Source organism: Mesitornis unicolor, unplaced genomic scaffold (assembly GCF_000695765.1).
Source record: "Mesitornis unicolor isolate BGI_N332 unplaced genomic scaffold, ASM69576v1 scaffold5545, whole genome shotgun sequence".
NCBI classification, from domain to species: domain Eukaryota; kingdom Metazoa; phylum Chordata; class Aves; order Mesitornithiformes; family Mesitornithidae; genus Mesitornis; species Mesitornis unicolor.
Window position 1 is genome coordinate 6,456 of NW_010184681.1, and position 17,691 is coordinate 24,146.

The window sequence follows — 17,691 nt, forward strand, 5'->3', positions numbered from 1 at the left end:
GTCGTTTCGCTGCTACATGGAACCTAGATGCTGTTTCTATGAAAAATGTCACTTGAATATCCTGCTCTTTAGGCATATTAAAAATAGGGTTCACTTTCTCCTTTTGTAATGTAGGTGAGAAGAGATGAGTGCTCTTGTGGGAAGAAATGGAAAAAACAAATTCCTGACAGGTCTGAAGGATCTCGTCCTGGTCCTTTGACAAAAAAAGTAGAGTAGTGCCATGAATAACTGCTGGAAAGGGGATCGGCGGTGGTGGTAGGCTCAGGGTGGTGCTACCTACATAGCAGCAACTACAACATATGATTTGGGATGTTCTATGCCGTTAGGAAACTGCTTTTGTACACTGTCTCTCAGACTCACCTGTAGGACTTTTTAGTTAGAAATTTTGGTTAGTTTTTAGTAGTTTTTTGTTTACGAAGTTCAGTTGCATTTAAAATAATCCAAAGAAAACCCTCCCAAAGCACAACTACATTTGAACACATTCAGCAAATTGCTTAGGAGCAAATGAATTGACTTGTTTGTCTTTCTTCTAAAGCTAGAGAGAGTGATTCTATTTCTGGAGCAAAGCAACAGGATGAAAGAGCTGAGATAGTAAGTAGTTTTAAGAGCTATGCTGTTCTTTAATTTCAGTTAAGCTATTTAGTTACATGTTTACATTCCTTGAGCCAAGAATAAAAAATTCTGTCGTTTTCATTCTAGGCCCTCCCATCTGGCTATTTTTAAAAGTTTCTGTTCACAAAACTAAACTTCTAAAACCTGGCTGTAGATGGTATTTTCACAAATAACCCCCTCTGAGGAATATTTTTGCTGTATTTAAAAAAAAAAATCACTTGGACTCAGCAACAGTGGGAGTAATTCAAAGAGAAATCAAGTTTAGGGACTGCAATATACTACTTATCTGAGGGTTTGTTTATTTTTCTTCCTCTTCTGTCAAAGTTTTGGGAGTTTTTGTTTGGCTTATATTGTCCAATAACTTTTTGTGCTCAATCACTATACTAAGAGTTGAAATTGAGTATTAATTTAAGTCCTTTGATATTGTTGGGAAAGAGAGAGCTCCAGCAAAATTGTAATTTTACTTTGTGTATATGAAAGCTGAGTGATCATTCAGACTGAAAACCAAGAATAGTGCTCATAGGATTCAATTACCAATTTATGTTTGATTCTTAGCTATCTAAAACTTCACAGTTAACAAATGTTTTGCTTATTTTAGCTTGTAACTGTCTTTCTTCTTCCTCATATCTCCTTTGTTCCTTTTTGGAAGGCTTGCTCATAGTAAACTGCTGGACCTATTCACTGCCGTTAAATTGATTATAGAATGAAAACTGGTTTGCATTGAAAAAGGGGATTATCTGCTTATTCATTTTCAAATGTACCGGTATAATTTTCATTTTAAGAGGTATTGCATTAAATATTTAGAGTTGCTTGCTTTACTGTTAAAGTGACACATACTGATACATAATGTATGTAACAGCTTATGTCTTTGGTTTACAGGTTTTGCACAACTTTTTTTCCAACCATGATAAATGTCCTGAGATGAGTGATACAAGTGTGCTCTCCGTACCAGAGACAGTAAAGCTAAATGCTGAAGATGACATCAAAGATTTTGGTATGCTTTACCTGGTATACTTTACTACTTTACTGTGAAGCAAGACTGATGGCAAAGTTGCGTTGCATGTCTTGTGTTGATCCGATGGCTTATTTCTTCTGCCAACTGTATACTCCCACTTCCTGAATTGATTCAACTTTGTAAAGCTAATCTGGCCATAAAAAAGAGAATCAGTTTCTGTTGAGTCACTAGTACTGGTGTTAGTGAAGGTGTGAGACTGTATGGGAGAGCTGAGAGAAGAAATGTTACAGGCTCAAGGGGGAGCAAGACTACAACTTCTGGCTATTAAATAGGTTTAGCTTTATCATGAAGTTTCACCCCAGTACTCATTCTGTGGTGAGCTTGTTTTTTTGGTCTTGCTGTATCCTTTGTTAATTTACTTCACCTATCAGTAGTTCAAAACGTGACAAATCCTTTCGGAAAAAGAAATGTTTTTTTTTAAAATGTATGCAGAAAATACTCAGCCAAGAGAAAAAAATGTTTTCATTCTGTGTTCTTAGATCATGTTAGTGAACAAGTGAAAATGTACATTTCAGTGTGAGCTTTTTGATTTTTGTTGAGAAATGGTGGCAGAAGGGAAGAATATTAACATCTGTTAAACGTGTGGGTGTAAAAGGGTGTTGTAGAGATTATGTCAATCTCTAGTCAGGATCATAAATCCTTAGGATTGTATGTCTTCTTATCTGAATTTGAATGGACTGCTCAGGAAATATTTAGTGGTACATGTAAGAATTGTGAAAGACTCAGGTTAGAATTTGATGAGGAGAACGGGGAATGCTGGGCTCAGGAAGCATGATTGCTTGCAGCATGATATATACTGCTGTTTTTATATTGTAGATTCAAGCATGCTAAGAAAAATGTAGTTGCTATCAAACATATTCATGTAATCTGTCGTCAGTAAAATACTTATAAAAATTAAGGACAAATTAATGTCCTGTTCTGTGTACCAAAATGGCTTATTACATCCCACAGTACAGTAGAGAAGGCTAGTTAAAACAGTGTCTGACTGAAAATAAGAGGAAAAAGAAACCCATTTCTTTTAAAGTACAAAATATCTTTTACAAATATGTCTTTCCCCACCCCCCCATCTTCCCTTTTTGATAATAGTTATATTAACATTTGAAGTGCAATGTGAAAAGAAGGATAGCTCAAACCTTCACATTTGTAGCTTTCAAATATTGGTCTTCTCTGGAATAGTGTCATATGATCATGAAGGGCAATCAGTTTTATTAGATATACGTTTTGTTTCAGTCAAAGAAAATAAATATTGACTTGAATATCTACATGGTTTTAAGGATATGAAGAGACTATTTATAATGTACAAGTTCTGTCCTTAATAACAGTGAGATTGAATATATGCATTCAGTCCAAAGTACAAGAACTACCAGTTATTTCAAAGATTTTTTTTTCTGGATTTTTTTGATTTTTAGTTGTAATAATTTGGAGGAAAAGGAAATTTTTTAAAACTGTTTTACATTTAGTGTAACCACAGACTGCAAGATGTCCACTGTTGTGTACTAACACCTCACACTGAAGTTGCATATAGTTGTTAAGCATATTCATTTATAACCCAGTCATTAATTCCTAAGGTTCATGTCCCTAGTTTAAGTAAGCTTAAGCCTGGCCATTTTAACAATATAGCACTAAGCTTTTGGCATCTGGCCCTTGTAGTGGAATTCACAGCTTTGCTGTAGGTATATAACCTGAATTCAGAGTTAAGACAAATACAGTTATTGGTATATTGACTGGGAAGCTATTTAAATTGAAAAACTAATGGGAAATAAGAAATTCTGTAACATTTTGGGTATTTTACCCTGATTTGTTGCCCAAAACTTAATATTAGAACTCTTAAATTCAAAAAACAAAATTACATCATTCAGTCCCTTTATAACCCTGATCAGAGCAAGTGGTTCATATTTAACTTCAGTGTCAGAAATGGGTTCAGTACCCTATGCTTATAATATATAATATATCAAAGCAAAAGTAATCCTTAAATAACAGTTTCCTAGGCTGCCAGTTCTAGACAAAAATATGCAGTTTCTTAAGGTGTTTGGTGCTTACCATCTGGTATAAATTTTGAAGGAAAAAATCTAGAGTTTATCTTGTAAGACTTACTACTTGTTCTCTTGTCCATAAGAAAAAAAAATAAGTCTTTTGAGACAGCTAGGTTTAATCTTGGAAACCTGCTTAACCACCACCACAGTCCTCAGGAAGCACCTGCTCGTATGTCCTTTGCCTCCTGTTTCCTCCACAGTTGCTCTTGAAGAGTAACCTACTTTAAAGATTTATCTTTCCAAACTCACTCCTGAGTAAAGGTAATTGCCATAAAATTGAAAGCTGCATTTACCTATAGAAACACTATGCTATTCCTAAGTTATTTGCTAAAAGGTAATTTTTTACTTCTCTTCCTCTCCCCATCTTCTCTAAACTGTTTAGAGTCGGAGATGTTAGATGGCGTATTTGCTGAGATGAATAGCTTCGAGGACACATTTAGCATGCCTGCTGAGTCTGATGGAACTCTTCTGCTGAGGCCATGTGCTCTGGATGCAGCAGAGAAATGTGCAGTAAGCCCAGATAAAGCACAAGCAAAGGGAGATGTTCCTTCTGAGCACCCTATTAGAAGAAAGACTGGCATTTCACTGGGAGCGAAAAAAACTAGCTGGACTGAAAAAAGCCACTCTATTGAAATGAAAGATTCTTTACTCCAAAACACAGATAAAGATACAGGGGATGGTAAAGATGGCTGTTTAATAGGACACAAAAAGGAATTGGAGTCATTTAGGATCACAGGAGATGTGCAAGGTTATAGAACACAAAAGTCATTTGAGATAGAGAAGCCTGTGAAAGAAGATGTGCAATCTTCAAGCCAGTGGTCTCAGCTGAACTTGTCTGATCTTGATGTAACTCTCTTGGAAATGTCTATGTGTAGCTCTCCACCCTCTGACTTATGTGGAGAGAAAAATTTAGAAGAGAAGTCAGTACTAATGACCATGGATGATGCTGTGGAAGCATCTTTACTGAATACTTCAGGCTTGATAAAAGCACAAAAGCGGTTGAATGTCAGTTTGTCAGAAAGGTGCTATGAAGTGAAAAATTCTGAAAACAACCCAACATCGGAAATAACTCCAGTAAAATCTGTGTCTCTGAGTGTTCAAGATCCCAAGTTAGTAAAAGGATGTACAGCTGAGGTTTCCAAAATGAGCTTCATAAACTGTAATTCTTTTTTAATTGAAAGTACAAATGTCACAGAGTATTCTGTAGTCTACAATGGCAGCTTTTCCAAGCATTTAAAAGCAACTTCTAAATCTGTCATAAGTGATGTTCTGCCTCACCCACTTGGATGTGCTGCTACATCTCCAGATAATTGCAATGACCTACATTTAACAAATAGCGAAAATACTCTTACCAAGTCTGGCTTTAAAAGCCTAAATATGATACCCAGCTTGAGAAAGAGATGTAAGAGATTTATTTATACAATAAATAATACTTTACTGTATCAAGAAGAAAAAATACAGAAAGAAGTAACCTCTGAATCACCTATTCATCCTGTATTACCACATTCAGAATCTGGTTCCTGTGAATTTAAAGGTTGTCATGTGGCCACTGTTGATGAGCAAGGTATATTTTTAAGTTTTTCATTATTTGTGGAGGATTCTGTATTTACTTATTAAGAATCTTTTATGTAAATGTTGTAGACAAAAATGTGTAAAATCTTGTTTGTGATAAAGTAGCTCCACAGCTCACTAGGCTAGGAATCAAGATATAGAATTGGTCTGTTATAATAATAGTGACAGAATAACATTATTTTCAAATAGTCTGGTGCTAACTTACTGGTTTAGTCTCAGATTAGTTTCTGGAATAGAAACTTCCACCTTAACCCATTATTCTAATTGACATGATTAATTACCTTTGTCAATGCAGTTCAGACATCCGTAGTGTCAAGGGCCATCCTGTCGGAGTTGATAACTGTTCTAAGAGATCATAAAGAATAGTAAAGCTGTATTGTTATTTTTCTAAAATTAGGGGGTTTAAGACTGTACCTCTGTTTCTTCCAGAAGCACAAAATATTTCGGAAAACAAACTATATAATGAAAACAAGCACATACTTTTTTTTTTTTTAAGCTATTGCTCTTGGTAGAATAATTACATAGTATTAGACCTTATCGCTCTACAAGTACCTGAAAGGTGGTTGCAGCGAGGTGGAAGTCAGTCTCCTCTCCCAAAGAACAAGTCATGATAGGAGGAGAGGAAATGACCTCAAGTTGCACCAGGGGAGATTTAGATTGGGCATTAGGAAAAAACCTTTTTACTGAAAGGGTTCTCAAGCACTGGAACAGGCTGCCCAGGAAAGTGGTGGAGTCACCATCCCTGGTGATACTTGAAAGATGTGTAGATATGGTGCTTAGGGACGTGGTTTAGTGGTGGAGCTGGCAGTGCTAGGTTGATGGTTGGACTCTGATCTTAAAGATCTTTTCCAACCCAAGTAATTCTGTTATTCTATTAAAGTACTTTTCTTGAAAATTTGAAACAAATCCTTATGTTGAGACATAGGGAATGGAAGCCCATCTCTTCAAATTTCATTACAAATTTTGTTTAATTTATTTTTTTTTAACTGATGGCATTAACTGCAGGCTGCTCATTTGTTTCTGGCTGTTAGAACATGATTAGCTTAAACAGATGTCAAATCTTGTCAAGGTGTTAAGCATGTGTAGAAATCATGAGCCAACATTTTATGAAAATCTGATTTTGTGTGTGTTTGAATAAATGAGAACTACTTTATTAATACATTTTTTCCTGTAACGTCTTCTCTTGCAGACTGTTTGCTTCTTGCTGAGAGAAAGCATTTGCAAACGAATATCAAGGAAAATAATTTCAGCACTTGTACTTCAAAGATGGATATAATGGATAACTCGTCTGATAATTTCTTCAACAATAGGTTGAAGCAACAAGACCTGAGCGTCTTGGGGGAATATACAAGAGAGGATCAACCTGCTACATCATTAAACTGCTTAGAAGTATCTAATACACGGAAAGAAGACACAACAGATTCTTTAAATAGTGAAATAATTTCAAATATAAAGCGTAAAGTTCTAACTTCAGCACGCTTAATGGCACAAAAGCGTTCCAGATTGCTCCCTAAAGACTGTTGCTTACGGAAATGCAAGGAAGAGAAGTATATGAGTGCTAATATGAATGATAGGGCTACTGTACCTCGGAGCATTGAAGAACAACTTGCATGGTCTTCTCCTAGGGATAATGAACATTTGGTCGATATGCACCATGACACAACATCTGTGACAAACATCGGTTTCAGTAATACTTTGAATCAGATCAACTTTGGCATAAATAGAGTCAGTAGTGACTGTGGCAATAAAATATCAACTGATCAAAGACATGCTACAGACCAGTGGTCAGTAGTTGATTGCAGAGAAGTACTTGGACCTTTGGGAATAAAATGCTTAGAAGATGATAGTACTGGATTAAAACAAGGGGACGAAACAGATGCAGCTGCCTTTTCAGAACCTGTAGCCAGCAATCAGGAGCCAAAGTCAGTTGAAAACAATGAAAGCCCTCAAGCAGCTGCTTCCAGTAATGTAGCTGCAGAGACTGCTGAAGAGTTGTTAGATTGTATAGATGATAATTCTTTAAATGAAGTAATTTCTGAAGAAGATAAACAAGTAACACCTATGTGTTCCAGTGCAAAGTCAAAGGAGAACTTGAAGTATAAAGGGAAATCATCAGGAAGTCTTAATGTATGCAGTTTGAACCTGGGCTTTGGTGGCTTTCAGACTGCTTCCAATAAGCAGATTAAATTATCTGAAGTCAGTATAGCAAAAGGCAGAATGCTGTTCAAGGATATTGAAAATGAATACTTTGAAGCCTCTTCCACAGAAAGAGTCAGAAACTTTTCAAATCAAGTTAAAAAGGAAAATACGTTTTTCTCAGATTCAGAAAGCAAATTGGGCAGCAATTTGTCTGATTCTTCAGATTCACAGACAAGTTTTCTTGAGCCCAGGCATACACAGTTCATTCCACATAAAGTTGGCATGTGTAAAAACTTTCCTAGAAGTCAACAATCCTTGCAAGAAATTAATCAAGCTTTGACAGCAAGCCAAGAAGCTGAAATTGCAGAACTTTCCAGCATCTTGGAAGAAACTGGTAGTCAGTTTGAATTTACTCAGTTTAGAAAGCAAAGTAGCATTACACAAAGTCATGTCTTTCAACAGTTTGGAACTTTAGAAACATGTGGAACAAAAGATGTGGAAAATATTTCTGAAACAAGGAAAGTTGCTAATTTTTGTAGAACTTTTAAATCTGAAAATCAAGTAAAAAGTGATGAGCACTGTGCTAAGCAGGAAGACATAAACAGCGACTCTAAAGTGGTGGAATACGAAAAAGAAAACGCAGTGGTGTTTCATAAACATGACCAAAATGTTACTTTTGCTAATTTAGACAAAAATGAAAATAGAACATCTGATGCAAAGTTTCCAGCAGCTAAACAGGAGAGCTTTTCTGATTTTGTAGGCTTTACTTCAGCTGGAGGTAAAAAAATAAATATTTCTAAGGAGGCTTTGATCAAATCTGCAGAGCTCTTCAGGGACTTGGATGATGAGAACTATTTGTTTAAATCTTCTGAAACTAATACTAGTTGTCACAGTTCAAATGGGCATATGTCTCCTAACTGTAATTTTGTCAGGTGCCCGACAAAAGCAAACAAAGGAAAAACGGTTTGTGTTTCAGATTTCAAAAGTGTAGGTGCCATTTCCCATACAGGTTCTGTTTCCCACCATGCACAGAAAAAAAATGTAAGAAATATTAGTACACTGTGCAAGGAAGATACGGAAAATCAAACAAAAAGATCAACAAATTATAATAAAAATGTTGATTTCGGAAGTACTAACACTATCATCAACAGTCTGTCATCCATTAAAAAACACAACCAAAATGATAAAACTTCCAAACGGTTTTTGAATCAAGGAGATTGCCAAGTTGAAAGCAGCTTGCAAGAAGACTCATTAGATGTAACATGTCTAGGAGATGCTAATGCAACAGCAGAAGAACATAGTTTAGGGATAGCAGATGAAATGGCAAACCTATCTCCTAATCAGAAAGGAGAAAGAAAGGGAAATGAACATTTGTCACAAAAATTTCAAACTCCAGCTGATGGTGATTCATCAATTTCTGATGCAGCTTTTGATCATTCTCTACACTTGTTCGATGTACAATGTGGAGAAACAGATGTAAATGTTTTGGAGAACTCTGATAAACAAAAGACAAATCCTGAGAATATGGAAGGAGAAGACACTACTCATGATAAGAACCTGTTAGTGAATGAAAGCAGAATAAAAATAGGTTCTCACCATCATCATCAAATACATTCTGAGCAAGAGGTGGATGTTGAAAAGAATGAAGTGAAAGGGAGTTATCTGACTGGTTTTCATACTGCTAGTGGCAAGAAGATAACAGTTGCTGATGGATTTTTGGCTAAAGCTGAACAGTTTTTTGCAGAAAACATTGATGTAGAAAAGGAACATAATGACAATTTTGTGAACCCCTTAAAGAAAAGGAAGTGTGGTAAAAACTGCGTTGAGGACTATGATTTCTGTATTGAAAGCCGTGCTCAATGTGATCCAGAAAAACTTAATTTTACTAACAAGCTTGTTTCTGAAGAGCCAGGAGATCAATTTAAGCAGATGGTAGAGAGCAGCCCCATTAAACGTGCTATGATTCTTGATACCGTAGATGCGTTTATTAATCTAGGTGAAGATTGTGAAAGAAGTTTGGTAACGTCACATGGACACAAAAAAGCTGGTGTCAGACTTGGAAAGTCAGAATTGGAATCCTTTCCTGGACAGGAGAGCGATGCGTTGAGTAGAACTCCTTTGTCTGGAGATGGAAAACTGTCTGTGAAGAGAGAGACAGAAAACTCAGCGAAAGAGAGGGATGATTTGGAAAACATGCATGGTTTTCCTGCGCACTCTGCTGCATCTCTGCTTTTAATGAAAGTATCAAATGACCTTGAAGATAATTGTGTGCCTGGCGATACAAAAGATACTTTATTTGTTGAGGACACTAACAATAAATCTAATCAAGCCTTCCTTTTAACTTCAAAAAGTAGCTCTTCTCATTTGAACTGTGACAGTAAGGAATGCGACTTAGAACATTTAAAGGAACCTTCTGCTGATACAGACTGCTTCACAGACACCATAGTTAAAGCTTGCCAAAGCCAGTCACTAGTTGGTCTTCCTGAAGAAGAAACTAATTTAACTAGCTTAAAAGAAATACCACTTAATATTGAAAATCAAAAGAATGATATGAAACAAATTGTGTTCAGTACAGCAAAAGGTAAAGCAGTTTCTGTTTCAGGAAGTGCACTAGCAAGAGTCAGACAAATGTTTCAAGAAGACTACAGTGAATCTGTAAAATATGAAATTGAGACTAACTCAAGAACTAATCAAACAGAAATTGCTGGAAATTCATCATCTGTCATTCATCCCGAGTGTCCTAATTCTGCAAAGTTTTTAAATGCTACAAGAAGTGAAGAGATTAATTCAGCCACATCCCATTTTATTAAAGTAAATGCAAGGGCTAGTGAAAATGGTCACCAAGAAAACAACATGTTTCTAGATGCAAAATCTGTTCCAAATTCTCCGAGACAATGCTTTGAAGAGAATAGCAAGCTTTTAGGGCATTTGCCTGTTCCAGATATGCAGATAAGGCAGTCAGATTCTTCTATCAGCAATCTTGGATTTTTTAATACAGCAAGTGGTAAGCCTGTGCAGCTCGCAGAAGAATCACTCAGGAAAGCTAGGCAGCTCTTTTCTGAAATGAAAGGTGATCATTCCTCACATGTACAAGAGGCAGATGTTAAAAAATCTGAAATGCACACTGAAGTAGCTCCTAGGAAAATGCAGATAGCATCACCAAAAGGGAAAGAAAATGCCAGCACTGAATTTATTTCAAGTCCAGCTTTTGGGTTCAGCACTGCAAGTGGAAAGCACGTAACAGTCTCTAAAAATGCCTATGAAAAAGCAAAGGCAATTTTAAAAGAATCTGATGACTTTTTTAGCAGTGGGCTTTGTGTTACAGATCAACTTAGTTCAGTTAAAGAGAGTGGTCGACATGTAAGTTCTCTAACTGATACAGTGATCTTGAAATCCAAAACTGAGAAAAGCTTCAGTGAAGACTTTGACTTAAAAAGCATCAGCCCTGAGGAAGTGAAGTCTTTCCCAACTCACCATATCAAAATGCCTGAGTCTGTACCGTGTAGTAAGAAAAACAAGCAGTTAATGTTATTTAAAAATAGTGTGCAGCAAGAAGAGACTAAGTCTTTTGGAGAAGGGCATCTGATAAAAACAGAGTCTGGAGCAGTTTCATGCATTGCTACTGCTAAAGCAGAAAATAATATTAATGTTCTCCAAACACCAAAAAGTTACCTGGAAGTGGAGGCTGCAGAAAGTGCAAGAGCATTTATGGAAGATGATCTTTCTGATGCTCGAGTACCAATGAATGCTGCACAGTCCTTCAGTGGCAGACTGGACACAAACTTTCAAAATAAGACCTTTGGGAAGAGGCACTTGGAAGAAAAAAACTCACTCGGTAGGTTTTTGTCTATGTTCAACTCCATATTTCTGGACAGTAGGTTATTTGGGGTTTTTTTGCATGTCACATTGAGTTCTTGGTCATATATAAGCTGAAGTTCTTTTAAGTGTCAGTGACAAAAATTCTTCTGCAATAGTTCATCCACTCTTTCCAGCCTTAAATGCACAATACAAGCTAAATTTGTGATCAGTAATTTTAAACGTGTGCAGGTTTTGCTGTTTTATCATAAAGTTATGGAAGAAAGCTACTGTTCCTTTTCTTGCTGAGCAGATTTCCTTCTTTCTTTGTCTCTGCACAAATATAGTGGGGTTTTTTTCATTTAAAAAATAGTAGTAATATTTCTATTTTCACCTTTTTGTACCTTGTAGGTGAGGAGATTGAGATTGTATTGAGATTGCTAAAATAGCTGTTAGACTAAAAGCAGAGTTTCTTACCATCTAAAACTGGTCTGTCTTAGGGCTGAAGTGTTGGTACATAATGCTTGCACAGTTGCCCAGACTTGTTCAGGGACCTCGGACAGCTGAAAACCCTTTATGGAAGGACAGATTGCAACAGAGTTGCTGCCCAGCTGCACAAGCTCTGATACAAAGGTTGGGTGGGCTAGTGCAGGAAAATTTGAGTAGGTGTGAAAAGGAAGATAGCACTCTATCCGTCCAACTGGAATCGGCTGTGACGCCATTGAACCTTCCTTACAGCTTCTGGAAAAGATGTGTTACACGCTTTTGCAGCATTCTGTAGGGACTCTGATTTCTGAACGTACAGGAGGTGCAGGTGAGCCGTGCTGCTGAAGTCTGCTGTGGTGTGCTAAGGCAGGCTGTCTCAAGTATGTTTGATATCTTCACGGCTCACAGATTTTGATTTGGACAGAACATACCACAAAAGATTCTGCAACAGACTTCATTTTGTGGAGTCTTGAAATCATTTTTGGTAACACAGTGTATTCTGTATAGAAGAAACTTTTGCAAATTGTGGTGAAGCAGCTCTGTGTTCAAAAATACAGATGTGTGATCTGAAGACTTGTTAATTCTGCTTGCTCTGACTTCTTCAATGTTTATTTAGAAATTATAATTAAATCATACAGTATTGTTAAGAAACTGATCTCAAAAGGAACATCACTTTTACAAATCTGTGGTTTTATCCTAGGAGAACCTCCAATTAAAAGACAGCTACTGCTTGAATTTAACAGAACAAAGAATCCCCCCAGATCTTTGAAAGCTTCGAAAAGCACCCCTGATGGTAATTTTAGTCTTGTGTTCTAAGTAGTAATCTGATGTCGGTTGTTATCTTTAGAATTCTTCAATTTCCAATAAGCTAATATATTACAAGATTGCTTAAGTGCTTTGTTTATCAGTATAGTAATGAAAATCAGGGAAGCTGCTATACTGATGTCTCTGACTTGAAATCACGTGATTAATAGTGTGTCTTACTGTGCAGAATCTAAATATGTTACAATGTACTGCTTCTGCAAGAACTCTGGTTTAATTTCCAGATTGGTAGGAATTTATCCACTTTCTTACAATCCTAAATCTCACAAATTCTAGTCTCAGTAGGACGAATGTATTTCACTGATGTGCAGTTTCTCAATTAAAAACTGTATCTACAGGAAGATGCGAAGATACTGGTAATTTCATCATATAATAATTTGTGAAGAGCATACTTACTGATAGGTGTCTGCATTACAGATGCCTTTAATATTTCCAGCCAGTAATATGGCTTATGAAAGTGAAATCAGGGTTTTGAAGTCTGAGTTGATGCTTTATGTGGAGCTAGTTAGTGACTAGGTTGTTAGGATAATGTCATTTTTGGCTGCAGCTTTTGGTTATGGGATAAGCTGTGTTCTTTAAGGATCTTGTTCTTTCTAAGCACTGCATGCTCTCACCTAGAATTCATCAAATATTTTGGTTTAACCAGTATCTTGGTTCCTGAATGCTGTCCTAAATCTGTTCTAAGCATAAAACCCATGATTCAAATTAAGTTTTAAATGAAATTTGGAAGTTGCTGCCAGATAATAATTTAATACCTTTCATATGTAAATATTATCCTGCCCTGCAGCAGGATTTAACGGTGTTATTCTTTGGTGGAACAACTGAAAACAGTTCTAATCTCCAGTACAGTCTTGCCTCTGACTTCTAGAACATGTGGCATCTTTTATACCCGACTTCTCTTATGGGAGCTCCTCTTTGCAGCCTAAGGGCATAGCACAAATTAGTTTAAATTCCAAGCAGACATGATTTGGTTATGTTGATGACTCCAAGATAAGCATGTCCTGCAATGATGGAAAGAGTCTGTGCAAATGTGGCCTTTTCTGTTGTAGCTTTAAACAAAAAAAAAGCTGCTAAAATTGTTTAAAACAGAATGGTGAGCCTACCTGGAATTAAATATATGCTAAACATTTCCCCTTCAGGAGCCTAAAAACGTCTTGCAGGCTCACAAATAAGAATTTTTGAGAGTTCAGCATTGTGGTCTCTTCTCCTATAGATCTCTTTGTAACTACTGTGAAGATGTTTATATAAAAAGATTTTATTTGGGGAAACAAAAAAGGACCAAAGATGGTTATATCCACTATGGAAACTTTTCTATATATTTACAACATTAATATAGAAAGAATGTGTGCTGTAAATCTCTATCCATGTAATGTACCATTTAAAACTTTTTTTTTTATTATCTTCTAGGCATTTTCAAAGACAGAAGAAAATTTATGTATCATGTTCCTTTAAAACCCATAACTTGTCGACCTTTTGGGTGAGAAATTTGTACTACACTTTAGAGTTCTTCTAATACAGTTTCTTAAAACTTTTCAAGCTCTTGTAACTTTTAAAAATACAGGGTGATAATTTGCTACCCAACATTAGAAAAGACTAATAATTTTACTTCAGAATAAACATAATAAATTACCATATAACACACATTACTGCAGTAGACCAATGAGATGCTAAACAGGTTTTACACTTGTATTTCTCTTTTCTCAATAGATAAAGTATTCAGGTTTTAAAATGTCAAAGACTGATATTTTGTCTTTTTATTGATGTAGCATTGAAAGTTGTAATATTAAAATTCTGACAAAAGTTTTTGTCAGGAAGCTGAAATGTGTATGTTGAAATGTTTTCATCTCTGTAGAGCTACTGAAGAACGACAGGAAGTCAGGAATCCTACCCTTACTCTACCAGATCAAGACTTCAAAGGATTCAAATCTAAACCTGCCATTTTTCAGCACTGTGCCCTAAGGCAGTCTTCAGATGGTACTTCAGGGTTTTCTGCTCCATGTAAGGCCTCGGAAAAAGAGAGTGAAGAAACAAGAAGTTTGTACAAATCTGGCGAAACTGTGAAAACTTTTGTTCCGCACTTCAAAACCAAGCTGACATTTCCTACAGGTGAACAAGGCAAAAGATGCGAGTCGCTGGTCAGGAAAAATATGACTGAAGAGATGGAATTGAATCAAGTCACAATTGAACAAAATATTGTTGAACCTCAAGATCACCAGTCTGACATCCAGCATGTAACAGACACCGACCTAGAGAATAACAATTTAGGTATTTTCAGATTTTGGTCACTTACTTATTGTGAATGCTGACTATCAGAATTGAACCTTTAAGGGGTTTGCATTTCTGTCAGATCCCTTATTTACAGGTTAAAATCTCAGTATTATGGACTTTCTGGGTATGCATACAACTAATTTCTGCTCATTTGGAGTTTTCTGTGAAGATAGAGTTCAGTCTGATGAGAAAAATATGTGGGTTTAAGTTGAGTTCAGGGGCTTATATATTTTTATGAATTTCATACAAATATTATTCAAATATCTTCAGTAAACACTGCTTTTTAAAATGCATGAAGCTTTGAATATTTAGACTGTTACACTTCCTAAAAACCTGCAGAGTCACTTAGAAAATATGTTTCTCCGAATCTCCTTTTATTGTGTGACTGTATATCTTACAGTGATATATACTACAAAAAGGTTTTGATTTTTTTTGTTGGTTTGTTGGGTTTTTTTTCTTTGCAGCTATGGTCAAGATGATTACAAATCTCCGCTGTGCCAGAGATCTGCAGGAAATGAGAATTAAAAAGAAATATAGGCAAAATATTAGGTCACAGCCAGGAAGTCTTTATGTCATTAAAACATCTGCAAGAAATAGAATCTCTCTGAAGACTGCAGTAGAAGAGAAATCGCCTAGTTTTTATTCTGCAGAAGAGGTATATTGATGTCTTTTTTTACTGTGTGTCTTTCCTGGGATCTATTCCTTAAGACAAGCGAACAAAAACACAGTAGCTTTGGAATTGACACTTTCTTCAGTTTTGAGACAAGTATATACAGTAGCTGTTATACCAGTTGCTACAGTTCTTTAAAAATGTAGCTTTGCGTAGCCACAGGTTTTTTAAGACTATTCCAAATAATGAGAGTCACAAATGTCTCTGTAGTGTTATAATCAAACAAGAGAAGCATCAAACAAGGAAAAAAAAATCCATCCATTATAGTTGCTATTCACTTTTTACTTGTACAAAGAGCTGGTTTAAGATAACAGACAGTTAAAATTGAAGCTTGGGTAGGTCTGTATCAAAAGCCTCTTGCTTTTGGTACAGTGAAGGTACAAAACCTGATTTTTTTTAAAACACATTTAAAACATGGTGTGATGCTTTTGTTCTGCTAAAATTGTTGCTGGGAATTCCTCCATTCTCCTTGGATTACACAGAATATGACAAGGTCAGATAAAAGCTGTCTCAACCTCAATATTTTATCTGAATTTATAACTTTGATATAAAACCTCTCAGCTGAATTCTTACTGTACTATAATTATTTTGCCTTTTTTCATCTCATTTTTTTGCAGCTTTACACATACGGTGTTTCAAAACATTGCATACAAATTAACAGCACTAATGCAGAATCCTTCCAGTTTCTCATCAAAGACTTTTTCAGTAAGGAGTATTTATTAGCTGGAAATGGGATGCAACTTGCTGACGGAGGATGGCTGATACCTACAGATGAGGGAAAAGCTGGAAAAAAGGAGTTTTACAGGTACTGTTACTTGTCTCAAGTTCATAAGTATGCTGTTTGTTAGTTAGTGATTTCCCTGAAATAAATCCAAGACAGTGATCTTTTGAAGTCTCTGACTACTTTTTTACTAGGCATTTATAGTTTATAGTCTAGTATACATCTGTTAGTGTAAATAAAAATATTAGGACCGTAAATTTACTATGTAGACTAATGTTGTTATTGATCTTCGCCGGCCATTAAAGAAAGCATACAAAGTCAATACAAAAAATTCCTGGATATCCTTCACAATGTAAATAATTCAGAAAAATATTACTATCTTCTGTTAATTCAGCGCTTTTGTATTTTGTTTAATTAGCATTAATAGGTTTTGATTTATTTTTTTTTCCAAGTGGAAAAGGATTTATTTCTGTTGGGCTCTTGGGTTTTTGATAGGAATGAAGGTTGACTGGGGAGGGCTTAGGGCTGCTGTGGCAGAACAGGGCTGAAAAGATGTTTTCCAGTACAATTTTTTTAAAGCTGATGTATGATTTCAAGGAAGCAAAGACTTCAGTAGTAAAACTCCCTGATTCATTCAAGCTTTCTTTTACAACAAACATTAACAATTTGTCTGCAGAGCCCTCTGTGATACCCCTGGTGTGGATCCCAAGCTAATAACAGAGCCCTGGGTTTACAATCACTATAGGTGGATCATATGGAAATTGGCAGCCATGGAAGTGGCTTTTCCACATGAATTTGCTAACAGATGTTTGACACCAGAAACGGTGCTGTTGCAGTTGAAATATAGGTACGTGTATAGCAATGTATTTAAATCTGTAATTTGTGATAATGTGTGTTTTCTAGTTTATAGTATTACAAAATAAGCACCTCTACCTTGCAGTTACTGTTTATCAGAATGCTTATATTGTGAAACTTATACATATCAGTATTAAAAACGTAGTGCGTGTTATTTGCAAAAATTTATATAACATTGGCTTTGCTACAGTGGTACTTAATCATGGCGATTGATTAAGTAATAGTTTGCCACAATTGTTTTTAAGAAAAAACATTATGGATTGTGTTTGCCTTAATGAAACATCGTGAATTCTTTTTTGTAGGTATGATTTGGAAGTTGATAAAAGTAAACGATCAGCAATCAAAAAAATAACAGAAAGAGATGATGCAGCAGGTAAAACACTTGTGCTATGTATTTCTAAAATCATATCGCTAAACGCCGTTGTATCTCCTAGCAGTAGCAATAAGAATGTGGAAAGTAAAAAAGCAGCAGCAATAATTGAAGTTACTGATGGCTGGTATGGGATTAGAGCTCTTCTGGATCCACCTCTCAAAGCTTTCTTACATAGAAGAAGGCTGACTGTTGGTCAGAAGATCATAGTGCATGGAGCAGAACTTGTTGGCTCTCAGAATGGATGTACGCCACTGGAAGCCCCAGATTCCCTTATGTTAAAGGTAAAACAAAATATTAGTTCAGCGTGATTTGATGACCAAGATATGTGAT

At 35.9% G+C, this 17,691-nt stretch overlaps 1 protein-coding gene across 1 annotated transcript in view; it reads left to right on the plus strand.

Moving 5' to 3' along the window:
* Positions 1-17,691, plus strand: part of BRCA2 (breast cancer 2, early onset) — a 32,570-nt gene that overhangs the window by 5,629 nt on the left and 9,250 nt on the right. The window contains exons 7-17 of the mRNA XM_010184531.1: positions 536-591; positions 1,492-1,606; positions 4,043-5,224; positions 6,422-11,206; positions 12,353-12,445; positions 13,882-13,951; positions 14,327-14,739; positions 15,207-15,397; positions 16,030-16,217; positions 16,810-16,980; positions 17,291-17,642. Coding sequence (XP_010182833.1) covers positions 536-591; positions 1,492-1,606; positions 4,043-5,224; positions 6,422-11,206; positions 12,353-12,445; positions 13,882-13,951; positions 14,327-14,739; positions 15,207-15,397; positions 16,030-16,217; positions 16,810-16,980; positions 17,291-17,642 — 7,616 coding nt within the window. The remainder of the gene's footprint in view (positions 1-535; positions 592-1,491; positions 1,607-4,042; positions 5,225-6,421; positions 11,207-12,352; positions 12,446-13,881; positions 13,952-14,326; positions 14,740-15,206; positions 15,398-16,029; positions 16,218-16,809; positions 16,981-17,290; positions 17,643-17,691) is intronic.